General features: G+C 42.8%; 1 protein-coding gene across 1 annotated transcript; it reads left to right on the top strand.

Moving 5' to 3' along the window:
• Nucleotides 1–9,117: 9,117 nt before the first annotated feature.
• On the top strand, nt 9,118–22,605 carry LOC143602895 (protein BZR1 homolog 1-like). The gene is made up of 3 exons (XM_077079869.1): nt 9,118–9,370; nt 9,736–9,994; nt 22,476–22,605. Exons 1-2 carry the CDS (start codon nt 9,122–9,124, stop codon nt 9,988–9,990), a joined length of 504 nt encoding a protein of 167 aa, XP_076935984.1. The 5' UTR covers nt 9,118–9,121; the 3' UTR covers nt 9,991–9,994; nt 22,476–22,605.
• The last annotated feature ends 106 nt before the right edge of the window (nt 22,606–22,711 follow it).

The raw sequence follows: 22,711 nt of genomic DNA, 5'->3' as shown, positions 1-22,711 counted from the left end.
ACTAATCTGACATGAAGATTAAATTTTGAATTTAGACAAGGATCCAGTACCAGCGTCAAAGGCACGGCACCAACAACTATGGCCCAAACAATTTACCCGATCAAGAATATGCCTTGTCGCTTTGACTAACATCTTTTTTAAAGAAACTAATAATATATAATGAATATTTTTCTATGGATTGAGCGGGGATACTTGTAGGTTCTAGTTGGACCGGATTAAATATTAAAAAGGAAAATACAATATAAGCTTAGTGATTTTTAAGTTGAAAATTAGTATATAATAAAAATAGAAAATTCCAATTTGCCTCCCTGTGATATATCGGCGGGAGATGGATTAGCCCATGAAAACGAAATTGCGCATTTTGAACGTATGTGATATTTGGGCGGGGCAGTCTGTGCCCTTCCCGTCAGTTGACCGGCGTTGACTAACCAAAAAAAGTTGAGATGACCATTTTACCCCTATATCTTCAATTGTCATCATCTAACCCAGAATCTTCATCTTCATCTTCATCTTCATCTTCATCATATAACCCATAATCCCTATATATTCATCTTCATCATCATCTAACCCAAAATCTTCTTCATTTTCATCATCTTGTTCATCTCAAGAACCCTATTTTTTAAATTTGGGGCTTTTTCAAATTTTCCCGTCAAGAACCCTATTTTTTTATTAGAAATATGAGAACCAAAACTTAATCCATGGCTGCCCGAATTCTTAAGTTTGGTATAATAATAATAATAATAATAATAATAATAATAATAATAATAATAATAATAATCATCATCTTATGTCACGCACACTCACCGGAAACCTAATCTTCTCCACCACCACCACCACCACCACCGTGGTCATCCTGGACAACGGCGGCGGGCAAATAAAATCCGGGTTCGGCGCGGCCAAATAATAGACACATGATCGGAAAAACGAGATGGCCGGAATCCATGGCGGCAGTGGCTGCCGTGGCGGCGGCGTGGTGCCGAAGGTTAGGGGTTTTGATCGGAATGATTTATGGGTACGGTGGTTGAATTATTGAAATGATTGGTGGTAGGATTTGAGAGATTTGAGGGTTTGAGTGATGAAATCTAGGGTTTGACGATCAATTATGTTTGAGGTTGATGATGATGAAGATGAGTTGATGATGATGATGATCTGCTATTGCTCCTTTGTTGTTGTTATTATGAAGATGAGTTGATGATGATAATGAAGATGATCTGCTATGCTGTTGTTTTTTTGTTGTTGTTGTTATTATTATTATTTATTATATTATTAAAATACCCTTAATATGTTGGTATTATTACTATAATACCAACAGTCAATTGACGGTCAACTGACGGAAAGGCACAGATTGCCCCACCCAAATATCACATACGTTCAAAATGCGCAATTTCGTTTTCAGGGGCTAATCCATCTCCCGCCGATACATCACAGGGAGGCAAATTGGAATTTTCTCATAATAAAATGCTTTAAGCTAAGATATAAGTAAATAATGAAGAATGAGTTGTGCCTGATCCAAGATAAGATGGGTCGTTTTTCTTACTAAAAGTAAAGTCCAAGATTCAATATATATAAATTTTAACACAATATAGTTAACACACATGTTCACATTTTTCTAACTTAAACCTTGTGTAGTAGGGCGCTTTCCTACACAAAAAAACCCCTAATATTCACATATTTTTAATACTAAAGTTTCAAATATGAAGCTCCCTAATTTCAATTAATTACTTTATTCACTAACGAACTTGTTTTATGAGTTATGCAATTTATTATACATATTAAATGTTAATATTAATCATTCCAGAAGAAAAATATGATTGCTTATAGAAAAATAAAACAAGCTGCTTCTTACGAGTCACGAGTCAAGGTCAAAATTGTAGATCATGATAAACTATTCGAGTTGAGTTGACTCATTTAATTTCGAGCCTGAGCCCGAGATTGAGCCTCGGCACCTGTTTAAACCCTTAATGGTTGTTGGCACACTTAACAGTTAACCCCTGTCCTGAGTTTGGGCTGGTTTTTTGGGTTTGAGCCCACCATAGTTGAGCCTGCCATAATGCCAGGAAACCATTTTAATCAAGATTTCTATTATTGATGTATATGATATATTGATATCGTGTTATATTGTATTTTGTCACCCTAAATCATTATCCATGAAAGTAAATAATAAGTTCAATATTGTGACTCTTTTAAGTTGAAAATTTTAGATTCTCACCCTTTACATATAACTGAATTAGATTCAAAACAACATTGGACAAACTAGACTAAAATACGTAACCAAAACAATACTGGGCAACTAAAATCGAAACTATTTATCGATAGATACATTGAAGCAAAGTGATAAAGACTGATTTGAGATGGTCAATCTCCTAATAGACCCGTAGAGTGAGTTAGGCTCCAAGAACAAGTGATAAGAAGAGAAACCAAAGTTGGAACAATTTTCTAATTATTTTTATTATTTTTTTTTTCTCAAACAATGATTACATTTATAGAAAAAGAAAGACATAAATATAGGAAAAAATAAACAATAAGGCAACACAATTAGAGTATAATAAGGAAACTAAATAATATATAAAACTTAAATAATCATATTAAACTTAACGAATATTAATGTTCGTATCACAAAGATGTGTTAAATTTTATAATACAGTATCAATAACAACATATTTTAAATACTACAAGTAAACAAGAGATCGCATCGTACAAATAATGTTACACACATTCACTGACACTATTTACATGTTATTTACAACACCAAATGAAAGTTTTGCTGCCCCTAATGTCCTCGTAGTCTCCCCTCCCCCAATAAAAAAACATCACTTCATTTACGCGACTAGATTCGATCTTCAACCCTCATGGTTTCTTCTATCCCAAGAAAATTTTTTGTTATGCAAGCAACAACTCAAAACATCAATAAAAATAAACACTTCATCATTTTGCGCCTTTTAGTCCTGCTATCATGCTCATTGTTAACACCATTTGAAGACCTTCTGATCCTATTTTCCACTTTGGGGGTCTCTCCGGCCGAAGGTTTGCGCTCTTTTTTGGTTTTTAGACACACTATTGATAAAAACGAATCGCATAAGCACACATTAGACTGAATCGAGTGCACAATTTCATTAGATGTAGTAATTGCGACTCAGTTACTTATTAATGATCTGATATGGGTCTTCTTTAAGCACATACGAATCAAATAAAAGATAATTAGCGAAAAATAAAAGATGTCAAATGAAATAGCTTAAAAAGGTGTCAATTTGATTGAAATAATTTATCCATACAAACTCCTAACTAGTTTTATTTTAGAATAGTGTTCTAATGATATTAGACTAAATTACATTGATGGTCCCTGCGGTATGCTCAAATTTCAGTTTTGGTCTTAACTTTGAGAAGTTACAAGTTTAGACCAATATTCTACAAATGTGTAACATAGTTAGTCCATAACTAGCTCGTGAACTATTAACAAACTATATAATCATAACTAGCTCATTAACCATTTATAATATTTTTCAAAAATACTGACATAAAACAAGTACCTGATGTGGCAGGGTGTAACACTACTTCTTTCGACTTTTGAGGTGCATAGATATTAAAATTGACACTTGTATCTTTCATTTCTTGATCTATAATATCATCCTCTAGTTCTTGTAACAAGGCCATTGAGTCAAAGTATTCTTCTGATATCGTGGTCAAACAACTCGAATCTGATGAGCTGGAAGCACGTGATCCCGAATCAACAAGATCGTTTAACTCAAAGTAGTCTCCTGTCAAAATACAATCCGTTTCGCTTGACATTTCAAGAAAACGATCGGGTGATCCCCTGGTCACAAGTGGCGGTCCTGTTTTGTTTTCCATGGTCTTTCCCTATAAAACATGCGCGGATTTGGTTAAAATGAACAAAAATTAGGTGTGCATGAAACCATACCGACTTGCAAAAGATAACCGACATAACCAAACCAAAATAACTGAACCTAACCTAAAACCGACTGTTTGGCTTTACGTTTTTTCCCAAAAACCAAATTTCCACGTTGGTTCCGGTTTTACATGTACCGAAAACCATATGAACAGAACCAACTTTAGTTATTGAATACATGGATTATAAGTTTTATATATGAATGAAGTAATTTATAAAAAACTTAATGCACAGTGTAGCCCGAAAACTTTGGGCCCAAAATGTATGCAATTAACTAATCATTACTTAAGAAATATGTGTAGCCCCAAAGTTTCAGGCCAAGAATTATTATTTTGGGCTTTTCTTTCGGTCCAACATTTTAATGGCAAAAGTCCAAAACCGAAAAAACCAAACCGGAACCAAATGCATTATGAAAACTTAAACCGAATAGAATTACAAGTTTTTTAGTCCGGTTTAGGTTTTATAAAACTGAAATAACCGGCCCTTAAGAACTATATGAGACACGCCTTTTTAAACCAAAGGTTAGATGTGGTCAACAGGTTGTAAACAAACCAAGTTGAACTGAACAAGGCTTTGTTCAGTTGTTCATATTCATTTGCTAACAATTTATCGGGCAAACAAACGGCTCACGAACACATACCATCGAAATTTCTTGGTGGTGTCCGTTCATTAAAGAAGTGATTTTGTTTGTGTATGTTCGATTCATAAATGAACACAAATGAATGCAAACAAACTCGGACGAACCCAAACCAACATTTAATTACATAAATGAACACATATAAACATATATAAATTTGAAAATAAAACCAAATTCAAATAATTATTACTAAAGAAATAAAAAAAATGCCGAGACATTGGGTTTTACGATTCTCTTAACACAGATTTCGTGTGTATACGCATTTGATGGTAGTTGTATTGCCAGAGATGAATCTACTTTTTCAGTAACTTTTCCTACGACAATACGAAACTAATATCTTCATGAAACAAAAACTCAATAATAAAAAGCACAAGCTAAAAGAATCAAAGATGATCATAAAGAAAACGAATCAATGAGATAAGATCAAATCGCAAGTACCTAACAATGATAACCGAGTCAAAAAGTGATTTCAACGTTGACTTTTATGGTCAAACTAACCAACTCAAGTTCAATGGATCATGATCAACCGAACAACTATTAACTGTACACATTTGATAGCATTAACCATCCACATAATTAAAAAAAAGTGTAAAACAGCAAGAGCAAAGATAACTAAACATCCCTTATCCATTTCAATCTGATCATACGTTTAATAACACAAAACAAATTGTAACGATACATTACGCGACCTAGAAACATTAAATTTCGTTAAAATCTAATACGATGAAAGTATAGGATTAACATATTACCTTTAGGGTAGATCAAGATGACAACTGAACAACAACACACTGAATCCTAAGTTTTTTTTTGGGTTTGCTTAAGAGAGTGAATAAACAAGCAAGTAATTAGATAATATGGAGGATTGGTGGGTATTTATAGGGAGTAAAGCTAACCGTGGTTAGTGAAGTAAACTGGAGGTAGTTTGGTCATTGGTTGTGTTTCTTGTCGTTGATTGCTTGTATAAGTACGTGGCGAGATTTCATTGGCTGGATTACGTAGCCGGGACTTGAAGGTACAATACTTCATGACGTCAAACAATTTAACGCGGTTGTTTCAAACATTGATTCCGGACACTCATCACAACATTTTCATATTACCTTAAACTCATCCTTTTAAATTCTTTTTCTTTTTTCTAACAAGACCTTTGTTATTTAAGATTTTTTTTTTATAAATATTACTGTTAAAAGTACGCATAATGGTTTAACTAAAAAGTTAATTACACATCGTTGCGTCAGTGTTGAATAATCACAGAGACACTCACTTATTTTTATATAAAATGTGAGTGGGAGGTTGTGATTGGTTGGAAAATAATTTGGGCTAACACAATCAGCGATTGAGCTCACCAACCCGATGGGGCCGCCCAATGGGTTCTTTTACCTTTGGCTCCCCTCTTTTTCTTAAGCGAAATGGTTGGCGGTGATAGGGATCTCCCCCGTTGCCCTTGGTCTAAAAACATTTTGGCATAATTTTATGAGTTCGTTACAAAACTCACAAGTTACTTCGTTGAATCACAATTCTTCTAAACCGTGACGGAAAATTATAAGTAAAATAATAATTACCCGCCGAAGTGCAAGAGCAACCAATCTTGCTAAAAAAACACTTTCACGCCTATGAAGTTTGTTACTTAACTTACCTTAGACATAACAAAAAGGAAAATGAGATTCCCCATATCAAAAGCAGAGAAGATAGAAAAGCATCACTGGAGCGATTAGTTTTAGAAACACAATGAACGCCCTTTTATGCAATAAATTCATTCTCACATTACAACTATATTGGCATCGATTATGTCTCTCATTTGCCCTCTAGCATGCGAGTTCACTCAGTATCAAAGTTAGGGCTGACAATATATGATACGAACCTATTAACACGACACGACGCGGGTTTTAACATGTTTGGGTTTGAGTTTCACAGGTTTCGTGTCTTAAAACATGTCGATATGTTTAAGACACTTTTAAATTCGTGTCCCGACAGGTTAAAGACCTGTTAACATGTGTAGACGTTTATTTAAAAATATATATATACACTCCTCAAAACTTAACCTAAAGTCATGCTTACAAACGGTTCACTAATGCCTGTCTGAACCTGATAATATTTTTTTATGGATGTTGTGATTTGCTTCGATGGTGTGGTTTTTGGTTCATGTATGTTATGGATTAGTGGTTTTTGTTTCAAATGTGTTTGGATTATTTATTAATTAAGGCTTTTATGCTCATTTTGAAAAATTTTGTTTCATTACATGTGTATTATTTATTGTGTCTTTAAACATGTCTCTTAACATGTCTTAACAGGTTAACATGCTACTAAACAAGTGTTTGGGAAAAAATGACACGCTTAGTTATCGTGTCGTTTTCGTGTTTAGCACAACAGGTCATCGTGTCTTAACGTGTCGTGTTTTTTCGTGTCGTGTCCGACATGTTATGATTCATTCAATCAAGGAAAATTCAATGGGATCTCCCTAAGGGTATTTCTGTGTTTATGGTATGGTTTAAACGGTTTTAGGACAAACCATGAACCAACCTGTTAACAATGGTTTTTAATTATCAACCAAAAAATGAACCGTGGAAAATTGAAACCATATTGTTACTAACGGTTTGGTTTCTCGCTTTCGACTCATTGGGTCTTTATAAAGAATTAAATAAAATATACAAATGAAAAGGTTATTCAAAATGCATAGAACGAACCATCCAAAAAACAACTATCCATATACTAATATACTTCAAAATGTAGTCTAAATACATAAAGAAGTTCGATCTCTTTGTATGCCAAAACCAATACTATATCAACAGATTGCATATTTATGGTTATATAATAGTAGTCTTGATGTACACTGGTAAACTACATTGGCCACAAGGCTATGGATGAGCTCCTCAATGTTTGCTACCTTCATAGTGTTGGACGTAATTTCCGTCGGGCCGACTCATCGAGCCTATGATGGATTGATGTTTTGTTTATTAAGTTGAACACGCGACTTGATTTACATGGACTTTGTGAACAAGTCGAGCCAATGACTTGGACAATAATGAATTTATTTATTAATTATTGTTTAAATATGTTTTTACTAATTAGTATTTGATTATGATAAAAAGTTTTTATTCTAGTCTAATTAGGTTTTCATGTTTAAACCAATATATACCCAAGCTTGTGGGTTATATTTATATGTGTTTTTAGTATTGTAATTTTTCGAGCTAATGAGAATTACAAAGATCGAACTTATGATCTAAACTATTGTTTCGTGTTTATCGATCCTGGTCACCAAACTTCACATAGATGTACATTGTTATCAGAAAAATCCTCTGGTTCAAATCTTTTTTTTTTTGTGACAGGCTCCAATACGAAAGAATAGTACACCACCATCTTGGTTCACCTAGCTCGGTTCTCAGGATTATTAATGGTATACGTGATCAAATGTCGTATATCAACTTCCACTCGCGTATTATAATTTCCTCCGAAAAATGCATGTCGTTGTTCATTAGGATTTAATTTAATTTAATTTAATTTAATTATCATTATAACTTTATTGTCTAAATAGACATATGGTTAGTAAAGTGAAAACCAAATTCCTTATCTTTCCAACTTTACATTATTATAACTTTATTGTTAAACAAAAAACAAAAACAACAAAACAGATGATTAGTCAAGTTAAAAACAACAATATAAGAAAGCTTTATTTATAATCATGAGATAAGGACACAAGCTGGTGCTATACATCTGAACCAAATGTATAATAAAACATAAATATATATATGAAGTTGTGTTAAAATCATGATAGTTAATAAATAAAAAAATAAAAACATAAATTAAGTCACACATAATATAACGTTCATTTGTTAAACAACCTGATTTACATAACCTGATCGATAATAAGAATTTATCGATGGTTACATCTGTTATGTCGATTAATATTCGCGTAGAAATGTTTGTTTAGAAAACATACTAATTCGTTTTTAGATTTGAAAGCCTGCCAAAACATTATTAATTGATTCGTCAACGAGTATAAACGACTATGAAATAGGGATGAGACATGTCCACGAAAAAATGAAAAATGCTGACATATAAAAAACAAATGAAATTCCGCAGATTGTTGTAATCGTTTTGTACTAATGTAAGACGGTTATATAAATTCGAAAGCCCGTCAAAACATTCTACATCTTGAAATAGGAATTAGACCGGTACCAAAAAAATACCAATATAGTAAAACAAGTTAAAGTATAAACCAAACAGCGTAACAAAATGTCATTAGTTCGATACTGATCGATACCAATACCATTAAAAAAACAAAAAAAAACAAAAGAAAAGTGTAGATGTAAAAGAAAGAAAAAAACATGAAAAAGAAGCAACCAAGTTCCTCGTGTTGAACACACATGATATTCTCCACTTCACTTCCAGTGATTGATCATCTTTACATTCACACAAAACACATACACTCACAAATATTATTATTATTATTATTATTATTATTATTCATCATCATGAGCTTGTGAAATTTCACACTTATAAATTAACACCAATCCCACACACCCATCATCATCATCATCATCATCATCATCATCTCACAACTCTAGAAATCAATCAATCGGAGAATGAACTGGGAGGTGGTGGAATCATCACCGGCGCCGCCGCCTGGGCGGAGGAAGCCGTCGTGGAGAGAGAAAGAGAATAATCGGAGGAGAGAAAGAAAACGAAGAGCAATTGCGGCAAACATATTCAATGGGTTAAGGACACAAGGAAACTATCATCAGCCTAAACATTGTGATAATAATGAGGTCTTGAAGGCCTTGTGTAGAGAAGCAGGCTGGATTGTGCTTCCTGATGGCACTACTTTTCGTAAGGTATTATTATTATTATTTCATAGATTCACGCTTGATTTTTTCGATTTCGGTTCGGTTTTAAGCAGGCGTGTTAATCGTGTCGTGCTGAAAGTTTGAAATGTTCAACGAACATGGGTCATAATTTTTATTTGTGTAAAAGATATAGGTTAAATGACTCGTAAACGGGTTATTGTGTTGGTATGTTTAACTAAATGTGGTAAACAGGTTGACAGAACAAGACCCGCTTTTTAAATGGGTTATATGTAACCCAAAAACCTGATTATTTTTTTTATCGTGTCAGAAATTTCCACTCTTAGGTTTCTCAGTTTAATCGGTTTCAAACCAAATAATAATAATATGACGTGTATTTGTATTTAAAATTGCAGGGATGCAAGCCCCCACCATCCGTCATTGACACCAGGCGCAGATCAACCAACACAACACCATGTGCTTCTCAGATACCAAGCCCATGGTCCTCGTCGTATCCAAGCCCGGTCCCTTCGTACCAATGCAGCCCGACCCGTCTCGAAACAAACACCCCATCATCAACCAACTCGTTTGGGTTTCTTTGCAACCCAATCCCACCATCACTCCCGCCTCTCCGTATCTCAAGCAGCGCACCCGTGACACCACCCCTCTGAAGAAGTAGGTCCCAGCAGAGCCCAGTTGGTCCCGCAAGACTCACCTTGAACAGGGACGTCTGCGCAAAGACCATCTGCTCCCGCAGGACCCACCATGCTCAGAGAACCTTACGCGCAGTACGCAAGCTGTACACGCAGGGAAAGCCTCCCAATGGTAAAGTACCCCGCCTGTTCCCACAGTTGCGGATACAAGCCATCAGGGAAGGCTACCCGCAGACAGCAGGGCTACACGCACAAGACACTAGATACTTCAGTAGTCACATGAAGGAATGAGCAAGGCGGGAACAATCCCGCCTAAATGAGCCAGTCTGTATGATTCTGAAAGATCTTTTGTACTATACCTACCAAGGTATGGATAGGACAGACGATCTGACCAGAACAGCCCATGAGCCAATCACAGGGTGACAGCTCACCGACAACAGTGCGAGGAGGAGCACCCTCTAGTACTGTTTGTCACTATTAGCCACTGCCTACTCACCAACCCTTATTGTGGGGCATGCGCAGCCTACAGTTGGTGGAATAGTGTTACTGTTGGCCGTAACCTATCCACCAACCAGCATGGCCTGCGTACAATCCACAGTAGGTGGGACGTGCATAGTCTACAGTTGGTGGAATAGTGCAGCCGACTTTGTTACTGTTGGCCGTAACCTACCCACCAACCAGTATGGCCTGTGCATAATCCACTGTTGGTAGAACAGGAATACTATTCAGCCGGCTGTACCTTCTAGGAAAACTACCTTCGGCTATAAATACTCCGACATCTTGGAATGGTAAGATCATCTGCTATCCAGTTATCTAGCAATCTCTTAATATACACTTATATTCAGAGCAACCTAGTCTGATTCTCACGCCGGAGAGTGGTCACAAGGAGGAACCCCCCCTTCTCAGTGACGAGCTTACGGTGTTTGTTTTGCAGGTCTCCTGAAGAACAGCCTTCTCAGCTAGACCTCATCCGTGGGAAACATTACTTAACCCCCAGATTATCTATAATCTGTACCGGGTCACTTAGTGTTTCTTCATTGGCGCCATCCGTGCATAAAAGCTAGAACTAATTTAGTTTTTTCGAAATTTTCTGAAGAAATGGTTAACGTTACTCCGGTCCAAAGGCCAGTAACCGACCAAGAAACCCCGGTAACAACCCCAGCAACTGGGGGGAACACCGGTGGTTATACAATCCTTACGAACACTACCCCGACTACCCAAGCCGGGGCAAGTGGAGTAAATATTCCACTGGGGTTCACCAATACCCAGTTGGAAAAACGAACGAGGGCCCCTCGCCAAACACTAGATCAAGTGAAGGCGTGGGCCGAAGCACGGCAAAGAGAATTCCAAGCCGAATTGGATGAACGCTTGCGTTCAGCTCAACAGGCTGACGAATTCGGCAGTACTCGCCAACATCTCAATATGAGCAGTGACTGCGAGTACTCAGACGACGAGTTGGAGTCCGATACCGACGCGAACCCTCGCCATAAGGCGAAAGGGAAGCGTAAGGAGACGGACGGCCAACCAAAAAGGAATTTTGGGGAAGCCTTTAAACCAATCGTGGAGAGAAACCCGCGTGACTTCTCCAAAACCTTTAGACCAACTGCTACAAATGCAGGAAAGTCAAAATTCGCAAGGGACATTGCGGAAGCAATCGCCCCGAGAAGTGCCAAACAAATGTCCAACATTGGCACTTATGATGGTCTATCCGACCCAGACGACCATTTGAACAGGTTCATTGCGGGGGCTACCGTCAGCAACTGGACGGAACCCACGTGGTGCTACATGTTCCAAATGACTCTGGTCGGAGCGGCCAGGGCATGGTTCGATCGTTTACCGATCCACCACATTTATGACTGGGCGGACTTTCAGAACAAGTTCAGCCAGCATTTCAGCCAACAGAGGAAGTACACTGAAGAGCAGTGGACGATCCTCAACTGCGTGAGAGAGGAGGATGAATCTTTACTGGACTTCATCACTCGCTTCAACTCCAAAAAACTTAGTCTCGGCAACATAAGTGAGGATCTGGTTCGCGCCGCCTTCATCCAAGGCGCCGAATACCCAGAACTTATCCGCACATTGACGGGTAAGGATGGCATGCCATCAACTTGGGATGCCATCATGACGGCGGCAAAGCGCTTTGCCGAGACGGAAAAGCAACTGGGAAGGGATCTTCCCCAGAGTACACACCTCTACACGCTGAGGACAAGAGAGAACAATGTCCGGATCGCCCGGCAGAACAAAAAGAGGAGGCTAGGTATTTGGCAGTCAAGGGTAAACTTTGACACCTCATCCAGCTCTCGCCCTCTTGTTGGCGGAAGGGATAACACACACCCTTCAAACCGAAAACACCGGTGGACGCCACTCACGAAGAGCGTCACGGAGATATTTGCCACGGAAAAATTGCCATGGCCAAAAGCCCCATTGATCCGGCAGAAACCTAATGCGGATCAAAGCAAATCCTGTGATTTCCACGGGACAAAGGGTCATGGTACTGAAGAGTGCACATCCTTGAAGGATATTATTGAGACATTTGTCAAGGATGGAAGACTTGCACATCTCGTGGCATCGATCAAGAAGGGAGGAAGGAATGACAACCGGTACAGAGGTAACGGACGAAAGCCCGTCGACATCAACATCAACATGGTTCATGGCAAGGTCAGAGGAAGAAAAAGACGGGTGACAGAACCATGCGCGTGGAAGGAAGCTGAGGTGCGCTTCCCGCGAGTGCCAGGAGGCCCCAGCAAAGAAGGCCCCATCGTCATCAGAAGCCAGCTGGGGCATTACATCACTTCCCGCACTCTTGCTGACAACGGCGCTTCGTCGACAGTGATGTACAGGCAGTTCTTTGATAAGCTGGATGATGAAGATAAAGAACGCTTGGAAACGGTCTACGCTTCAATGGAAGGGTTTGACGGCAGTACAGAAACCCCCCTGGGTATCCTATCTTTCCCCGTTACTCTTACTGATGGGAATCATTCACGCACAGAAGACGTGGATTTTGTCGTGATGAAAAAGCCACACCACACGTACGACATCCTATTCGGAAGAGACGGGATGGCAAGATTCAATGCCGTGGTATCTTCAGTCCACGGCATGATGGGATGGCCAACAGCTGAGGGTGTAGCGATGATCTCTGGCATTCCCCAGGTATGCATTGCATCTGTCTCATCTAAACCCAAACCGAAAAAGGCTAAACCAACCATCACTGAACCGGAAAAATGGGCCTTCAATGGCAAATACCCCGACCAGGCCGTTACCATTGGACCAACAATCGTTGATCCCACCCGCACATTACTCAAACGCTTACTGCAGAAAAACGCTGACATCTTTGCGTGGGCACCAGCTGACATGACTGGTGTACCCCGAAGTAAGGCGGAGCATAAGCTCAAGTGCGATCCGGCTGTTACGCCAGTCGTACAAAAGCGCAGAGTAATGGGGCCTGAACAAACTAACGCGTGTAGAACCCAAGTCAAGGAACTCCTTGACGTAGGCATCGTACGCGTTAGTAGATATCAAACATGGGTTGCAAATCCCGTAATGGTACCGAAGAATGACAAACAATGGCGCATGTGCATAGATTTCAAAGATTTGAACAAAGCATGCCCCAAAGATTGTTATCCGTTACCAGAAATTGATCTCAAGGTGGATTCGTTGGCACCATTTCGCCTTAAATGCTTCTTGGATGCGTATAAGGGGTACCACCAAATCCACATGGCCATAGATGACCAGGACAAAACCGCATTTCGGACGCCCGATGGTACATTTTGTTATAAAATGATGCCATTCGGACTTAAGAATGCAGGGTCCACGTACCAACGACTAATGGACAAAGAGTTTCATGCCCAAATCGGGAGAAACTTGGAAGTCTATATGGATGATTTGGTCATCAAAAGCCTCGAGCCAGAAGCGATGTTGAAAGACATTGAAGAAACTTTCAACACGCTCCGAAAAATAAACATGAAGCTCAACCCGAGCAAGTGTTCATTTGGGATGGAAGAAGGGAAGTTCTTGGGAGTCATTGTTACTAAAGATGGCTTCAGAGCGAACCCTGAAAAGGTCGAAGCCATTGTTAAAATGGAATCACCTACCACCATCAAACAGGCTCAGACACTGAATGGACGACTAGTCGCACTTAATCGCTTCTTGGCAAACCATGCGGATAAGTCGTTTCCTTTCGTGTCAACATTGAGAAACTGCTTGAACAAAACGCACTTCCGCTGGACACCAGAAGCGGAAGCAGCTTTTCAGGAGATTCGGTCACGCTTGATCGAACTCCCAACACTTACGGCACCACAAGCAGGAGAGGAGTTAATCCTATACCTTTCCGCAACAGATAGAGCAACCGGGGCAGTCCTGCTAGTAGAACGAAAGGGCATCCAGATGCCAATCTATTATGTTAGCCGTGTACTAACAGACGTAGAAACCCGGTACTCTACCCTCGAAAAATTAGTCTTAGCACTTATACACGCTTCACGCAGGTTAAGACGATATTTCCAGGGTCACCCAATTACCATTCTCACCAACTTCAAACTCTCAAACGTTCTAGGCAAACCCGAATTATCGGGACGTCTAGCCAAATGGGCAATTGAATTGGGAGAATATGCAATTAAGTATAAGCCAAGACCAGCCATAAAAGGCCAGGTCCTGGCCGATTTTATTGCAGAAGTCCCCGCTTCGCGGGAGAAAGAATGCCAGGAGGAGGCTCAACCCTCCCCAGCACAGGACATCAAGGATGTCTGGCGACTCTACACTGATGGAGCCGCCAGTAACGAGGGTTCAGGCGCAGGGTTAAAATTAACCAACCCAGCAGGCCAAGAATATACTTACGCTATTCGGTTGGATTTTCCAAGTACGAATAACGAAGCCGAATACGAAGCATTCTTGGCCGGTTTGAGAATTGCGCGTAAGATGGGAGTGAAAAACTTGGAAGCCCACGTGGATTCCATGCTGGTGGCCAACCAAATAAATGGGACGTACACGGCTGTGAACGACACAATGGCCCTGTACCTCGCCCAGGCAAAAACCCTCATGCGTGATTTTAATGATTGTAAAGTCATACACGTCAAGCGCAGCGAAAACAAATCTGCGGATGCGTTAAGCAAGCTTGCGTCACTAGCCTTCACCCATTTGGGAAAGGACATCCGCATTGAACTCCTCGAAGCACCATCAGTCCCGCACAAGGAAATTTGTGTCATCCAAATCGGTACAGAAACGTGGATGACACCGATAATAAATTACCTTGCAGCAGGAACACTACCAGAGTCAAAAACACAGGCAAGAAAACTACGCTGTAAAGCACTAAATTATCAACTTGTCAATGACATCCTTTACGGACGTAACTTTCTTGGCCCACTCTTAAGATGCGTGGACAACCAAGATGCTGATTACCTCCTAAGGGAAGTACACGAAGGCATCTGTGGGGTACACGCAGGTACCCGCGCTGTTGTAGCCAAGCTAAACAACGCGGGATACTTTTGGCCGGGGATGCATACGGATGCACTGGCATACATCAGAAAATGCAGGTCTTGCCAGCTTTACGCACCCAACACGCACCGCCCGAAGAATGAACTTGTTCCAGTCACTTCTTCATGGCCATTTCAGAAATGGGCCATCGATGTGACAGGCCCATTTCCCACGGCAGCAGGAAATGTTCAGTTCCTAGTGGTAGCCATCGACTACTTCACCAAGTGGATAGAAGCAAAACCTTTAGCCCAAACAACCGCAAAACATATCAAAAAATTTATTTGGGAATTTATTATTTGTCGTTTTGGACTTCCACAGAATTTGGTGAGCGATAACGGCACCAACTTTGCTGACAAGAAGCTACAACAGTGGCTAAAAGAACTTCAAATCACCCACACCTTTACCTCAGTGGCACACCCGCAAGGTAATGGTGAGGTGGAAAGAGCAAACAAGAGCATCGTCGATGGCATAAAGAAAAGACTCTTGAAACACAGATCCGGCTGGGTGGACGAGCTTCCGCACGTCCTTTGGGCAAACAGAACGCTGAAGAAGGCCAGTACGGGAGAAACCCCGTTCAGTCTCACTTATGGCACTGAAGCCATGGTCCCAGTCGAAATTGGTTTACCCTCACCAAGGGTCTTGATCCAGCCAGAAGACAATGATGCGGAAAGACGGTTAGACCTTATGCTAGCCGAGGAACGCAGAGACTTAGCCGCAGTGCGTGAAGAGAACTACAAACGACAAATGCAAAAGTACTACAACACGCGGGTAAAACTCTGCAACTTCAAGATAGGAGACTACATACTGCGTAACAACGAGGCTTCAAACCAAGAGCGCCCGGGAAAGCTGGCCCCGGTTTGGGAAGGGCCATACATTATCAAAGAAGTCCTGGGAAAGGGCGCATACCGGCTCGAAAGGCTCGATGGCACTCCCATCCCAAGAACATGGAATGGAGCTCAATTACGCAAATGTTATATGTAGATCAATTCCAAAACTTGTAAAGAAAAGGCCTAGAGCCACTTCTAATGGAAATGATTCTCCTTTCATAATGTGTTTACCTTTATCCTTATGAACTTCCCACTAGTGCCGGTATTTACCGCATAAACGGGGAGAAGTAAGTCGTCACGTGTGTAAGGCGGCAAAACCCGCATAAACACAACGTTAAGGGAAACCTACACGCAGGTATGATGTAAGTAAAGTTTAGCCATCCTTGTAAGTGCAAGTGACGGTCCTACCCGCACAATCACGAACAAAGAAGCAAAACTTCAACCTATCATCTACCACGTTCAAAGGTTATCCTAAAAAAAAAAAAAAAGGATAAGGAAAACCTACACGCAGGTCAGATATGGGTAGAGTTTAGCCATCCTACTAAGTGCAAGTGACGGTCATACCCGCACAATCACGAAAGAGGAAGCAAAACTTCACACATTATCTACCACGTTCAAAGGTTAACTTATCCTCAAATAAGGTAAACCTACACGCAGGTCAGATGGTAAAGTTTAGCCATCCTACTACGTGCAAGTGACGGTCCTACCCGCACAATCACGGAAGAGGAAGCAAAACTTCACACCTATCTACCACGTTCAAAGGTTAACTTATTCTAAACACTTGGAAAATTGCTAATTTAAACTTAAGTATGTAAGTCATATAACGTTTATAAAGCAAGGAATCCAATGAATCAAGCGGTCTTAGCCGCGCAAAGATTTACATTTCATAAATATTCGTTACAAGAATGGCCGGGTAACTACCCGCCTACAAGAGAATCTATACAAACTAAATCTATCCTAGTAGCGGGAAGGGATCTTCAGGATCAGGCTTCAGGGCCACTTCCACTTGGACCAGCGCCGTCAGTAGAGCGTGGCTGTTCAAGATAAGCCTTAAGGATAGGTAGCCCGTCATCAGCAGCAGCAATTTCATTTACCTTCTCCACCACCGGATGCGGGAAGGCAGCATACTGGTTCACTGCTTGGTCATAAATAGTTTCGGTATCCACATTATACAAAGGGAAGTTGGAAGGCGGGACGCCTTTCTCAGCAAACCCTAGACCAAGCAGGAAGCCGGTCCGTTCCCCATCCTCATGAGAAGCGTTGAGGGCTGCGCTCATAGCATCATCGTAAGATGTCTCTGAAAAGACCCGATGCACAACCTGCATAAGAAAATATACAAGTGTCAACACCCTATCTACAAAGAAAAGCGTGAAGACATGAAGATAGACTTACCTGAGACAACGCTTCTCGAAGAAGCCATTCCTTGGCAACCAGAGCTTCTTTAAGGGCGGCTTGAGCTTGGGTGCAGGCGCGTTCGGCTTCGCTTTTGTTAAGGTTGGCAAGTAGCACTTCCTTTGCGGCAGCCTCTTCGACGCCCTTAAGCTTCCGCTCTGTATGGTCAAGCACGCCCCTCTGGTCCAAGATCTCCTGGAGCTTCTTGGCATCTTCCATCGCCAAGGCATCATGAGCGCGTTGGAGAGCCTCTAATTTGGCCTTGAGCTCCTCGTTCTCCACGCGTAAAGGCTCAGCAACGGCTTCAGCCTTGGTGGCCCTCTCGGTCGCGTTCCTCGAAGTCTCCTTAGCTAGCCGAAGCTGTTCGTTAACAGCTTGGGCAGCCTTGGAGCGGGCCTCGAGTCGCGCTTGAACCTCAACCTCGAGGGCCTTGAAGGCCTTCTCCTTTTCCGCAGCAGCTGCGGACAGCTTTTGGTTCTCCTCCCGAAGAGCCCGCACTTGGGATACTTCCTTAGCGCGAGCTGCTTTCAACTTGTCATTTTCACGACAAAGCAGCTCGACGCGCGGCTGCATCCGGGCTTGGAGAACTCGAAGCTCATTGGTTAGCCTACCCTCCTGGTAGCTAGCCATGGCTTCCCCCAACGCACCATGGGGAGCAGCGTGGCGAGCCCATTCCACGCACTCCACAGGGGTACGAAGGGTTGTTCCTCGGCGTATGTTCCATCGAGGAACATACACTTCATTGGAATCCGAAACTGCAGAAAACAAAAAGCAGTTAGGAAAAGATGATAAAATATATAAGTAAAAAAGGGCCAAAGGACCTGTAGGGTCAATTACAGGCCGATAGCCGCCGAACCCATCACCTGAACCCAATGGAAATCCATCCAAGAGGTCAGGCAGATGGGAAGGTGGCGGAAAGATGCGAGAAGCCCCACGCGTACCTGAAGGACCGGCCGTCGTTGCCGAGGACGGGGGCATGGTAGCAGCCGCCGTAGTCGCCGCCGTGGTCGCTGCCGCAGAATCCGCGGCAAATGTAACCGCCGGCTCTGTGAAGGATGCTGTAAAAATTGCACTCACAGCCGGCGGGTGACGTCATCTCGGCTGGAACAGTCGGCTCAGAATGAGCAACTGAACCAGCGGAAGCAGGCGCAGGCGCCTGGGTCAACGCCTCAGGTAGGCTGACCAAGCCTACCGTCATTGGCGGAGAGGTTGTACTCGGACCCTCACCCTGGAATGCGCCAACATCCACGCCTGCGTAAAGAAGAAAAGTGTTAAAAAGACTTGAAGATTAAACTACGAAGATAAAAGCTAAGAGTTGTACTTACAGGGTTTCTTCAGCTTGAACGTACGGACGGGCGGGGACGAACCCGATGGAGCCGGTCTCTTGATGCCGGTTACCGTCGTCGTCATTGGTTCTCCAGAGGTAACAGTTGTAGCCTCCGGAACAGTGGTCTTCTCACCACCGGGCTTCCCCCCCGCCTCTTCACTATCTGACTCAGTGTCAGATAGGAGCACTGGATCGGCTGTGGAGGCCGCCTTCTCCTTCCCTTTCCCGCCGGCAGCCCGCTTCTTCCGCACTAACGAAGGACCATCTGCGGATTCCTCAGAAGAAGACAGGGTGTAAGGAATTCCAGCAGCGGGTACAGCACTGAGGGGTGGAGGGGAGAATAACGCCTTACCTGGCCGCCGGTGGCTCAGGATCTCGTGGCCCAGCGGATAAACCTCCACAAACCGATCCGCTGTTTGCTCCAGGATGGGCAACTCGTTCTCATCAAGAGCACGAGTACCCATCCGCACAGGATCGTCAGCTTCCCGCGGGTACAGGAGCGACTCCAAATTGTTCCCCTCTGAAAGAAAAGAAACAGTTAGAAGACAAACTCATATCAGCAAGAAAGACAAGACATACCATAAGGAGTAGAGTTCAAACCGTATTCGAGAAGGATGGGAACCTGAGACGCCTCCTTCCACACCCGGCTCATCCCCAGCATCACCATCCCGGACTCCGCAAACCGGTAAACCGGAGATTGGACCAGGGATATCTTCGAGAACCATTCTGCCTCCTGGTAGTTGGGGGCGTGAAGGCTCGGAATTGCTTGGCCATTTTTAAACTTCATGGCAAGGGGGACGGCGCGGGCGGATATGTAGAAGAACTCCCGCTTCCACGATCGGAGACTGCGCTCGGTCGCACAAATCTTTAAACCCTTGATACGGGTTGTCAGGGTGTACCACCCCTGGATGCACCTCCAAGTATAGAAGGTCATCAGGCGGTCCACATGGGGCTCGATGCCCAGAATCCGGCACACCCACTCGAAGTGGCGAATCTTGGCGACCGCCATAGGGTGCAGCTCGGTCAAATGAACACCGTGCCTCTCAAGGACACGGTAAACAAACTTTGTCAATGGGAACCCAAGATTCCCATAGACAAAGAATGCTGCATAAACCCCGATCTTGCCTCTGGGGGCATCGTACACGGTCTGGTGGGATTCAGGAAACTCAGGCTCGAGAGGATCGAGCATGAACTTCCTAACAACATACCGGTACTGATCGCCGGGCAGAGCACACTGGCACTCGCCAGCAGTACTCCTATCATCGGTCGTAGGCTCGAAATCATGTGAAGACATCTTGCAAAAGGAAGAAGAAAACGATTTCAGGGGAATGCTCGACTAATTAGAGTATTCACCGGAAATCGCTGTAAAGATGAAGAGAAAATGTGAAAGTATGAATTGGAAAGGATCCTCCACCCCCTTTATATACTAATCGCAATTAATGCGGTGAATTTAATGCGGAGGAGAGAGAAATTGAAGGTGCAATGAAACTATGACGCGTGGCGAAAAGCAACCTGGCAACAGCTGTCAAAAGGACGCGTGCCAGTAATTTCGCGGCCACGCGCCCGAAAAATCGCGCCCACGCGCCTGAAAAAGCGACTGGAATGACCATGTACTGTCACGTCACCATAACTTCCTGCACGTCCTGACACAGTCAGAAGAAACCGTCGCACGACGTTTCAGATGTTTGGACTGTTCTTATCCTTACCAACCTTTCGAATTTCAAAATTCAAAATTCAAAAAGATTCAAAAGTAAGCGGGAAAATACCCCTTACCTTGGCAACCAAGTAACCATAAGACGGATGCGGGTACAGTGTAAAGGCAAAACCCTTCACATACCTAGCACCCGCAGGGAATTGAAGCCAAGAAAACCCCGGCAACAAAGTAACTATAAGGCGGGTGCGGGTACAGTGTTAAGGCAAAACCCTTCACATACCTAGCACCCGCAGGGAATTGACGCCAGGGGTACCTTGAAAGTAAAGTAACTGTAAGACGAGCGCGGGTACAGTGTTAAGGCAAAACCCTTCACATACCTAGCGCTCCGCAGGGAATTGAAACCAAGAAGGATCTTTTGGGCAATGCTTGTGGAAACGGAAATAACATCCTCGCATAGCGGGAACGTCGAGAACTACATTGTTTGAGGCTCCAGGATGGAATTGGTGGTTTAAACATAATTGATCACTATGTTCAAAACCACTAAAACCTCAAGGAGAATCCACACAAGTGAGACTCAACGCTCCTGACTTGCGAGAAGGTTACATACCTACCCGCATCATACCCAAAGATCAAGCAAAAAAATCGGGAATTTTTGCAAGTGACATTAGGAAATCCGCGGGAAGAATCCCCACGGAGAACTTTAAAACTAAAAACCTTTTCAAAACCCCTTGCTTAAAGTCCAAAAGTTCACCTCACTTTATTGAACATTCATGAGAAGAACATTGGACTGGGGGGACTTGAAGAGGTAGGTCCCAGCAGAGCCCAGTTGGTCCCGCAAGACTCACCTTGAACAGGGACGTCTGCGCAAAGACCATCTGCTCCCGCAGGACCCACCATGCTCAGAGAACCTTACGCGCAGTACGCAAGCTGTACACGCAGGGAAAGCCTCCCAATGGTAAAGTACCCCGCCTGTTCCCGCAGTTGCGGATACAAGCCATCAGGGAAGGCTACCCGCAGACAGCAGGGCTACACGCACAAGACACTAGATACTTCAGTAGTCACATGAAGGAATGAGCAAGGCGGGAACAATCCCGCCTAAATGAGCCAGTCTGTATGATTCTGAAAGATCTTTTGTACTATACCTACCAAGGTATGGATAGGACAGACGATCTGACCAGAACAGCCCATGAGCCAATCACAGGGTGACAGCTCACCGACAACAGTGCGAGGAGGAGCACCCTCTAGTACTGTTTGTCACTATTAGCCGCTGCCTACTCACCAACCCTTACTGTGGGGCATGCGCAGCCTACAGTTGGTGGAATAGTGTTACTGTTGGCCGTAACCTATCCACCAACCAGCATGGCCTGCGTACAATCCACAGTAGGTGGGACGTGCATAGTCTACAGTTGGTGGAATAGTGCAGCCGACTTTGTTACTGTTGGCCGTAACCTACCCACCAACCAGTATGGCCTGTGCATAATCCACTGTTGGTAGAACAGGAATACTATTCAGCCGGCTGTACCTTCTAGGAAACCTACCTTCGGCTATAAATACTCCGACATCTTGGAATGGTAAGATCATCTGCTATCCAGTTATCTAGCAATCTCTTAATATACACTTATATTCAGAGCAACCTAGTCTGATTCTCACGCCGGAGGGTGGTCACAAGGAGGAACCCCCCCCCCCCTTCTCAGTGACGAGCTTACGGTGTTTGTTTTGCAGGTCTCCTGAAGAACAGCCTTCTCAGCTAGACCTCATCCGTGGGAAACATTACTTAACCCCCAGATTATCTATAATCTGTACCGGGTCACTTAGTGTTTCTTCACCCTCTCAAAAGTTCCAAGCCCGACCCGAAGGCCCACCACTATACCTGAGTGTGAAATGTGTGATGAGTCTTATTGGTCCACTTGTCATTCGTTTCAACGAATGCGGTTCCAAGATTGTGGTCCAATGATGGTTAGCCCCGGTTCGCCAACTTTCAACCTTGTGAACCCAATGGCTCAAGCGGGTGCGAAGGATGCAATGCTGGAAAAAGGGAAAGGGGTCAAGGCGTGGAAAGGAGAGCGGTTTCAT

Source organism: Bidens hawaiensis, unplaced genomic scaffold, assembly GCF_021521415.1.
Source record: "Bidens hawaiensis isolate Kalapana, Puna unplaced genomic scaffold, B.hawaiensis_p1.1 tig00060050_1, whole genome shotgun sequence".
Classification (NCBI taxonomy): Eukaryota; Viridiplantae; Streptophyta; class Magnoliopsida; order Asterales; family Asteraceae; genus Bidens; species Bidens hawaiensis.
The sequence above is the reverse complement of the archived record's forward strand: the minus strand, read 5'-3'. Positions and strand labels throughout refer to the sequence as shown.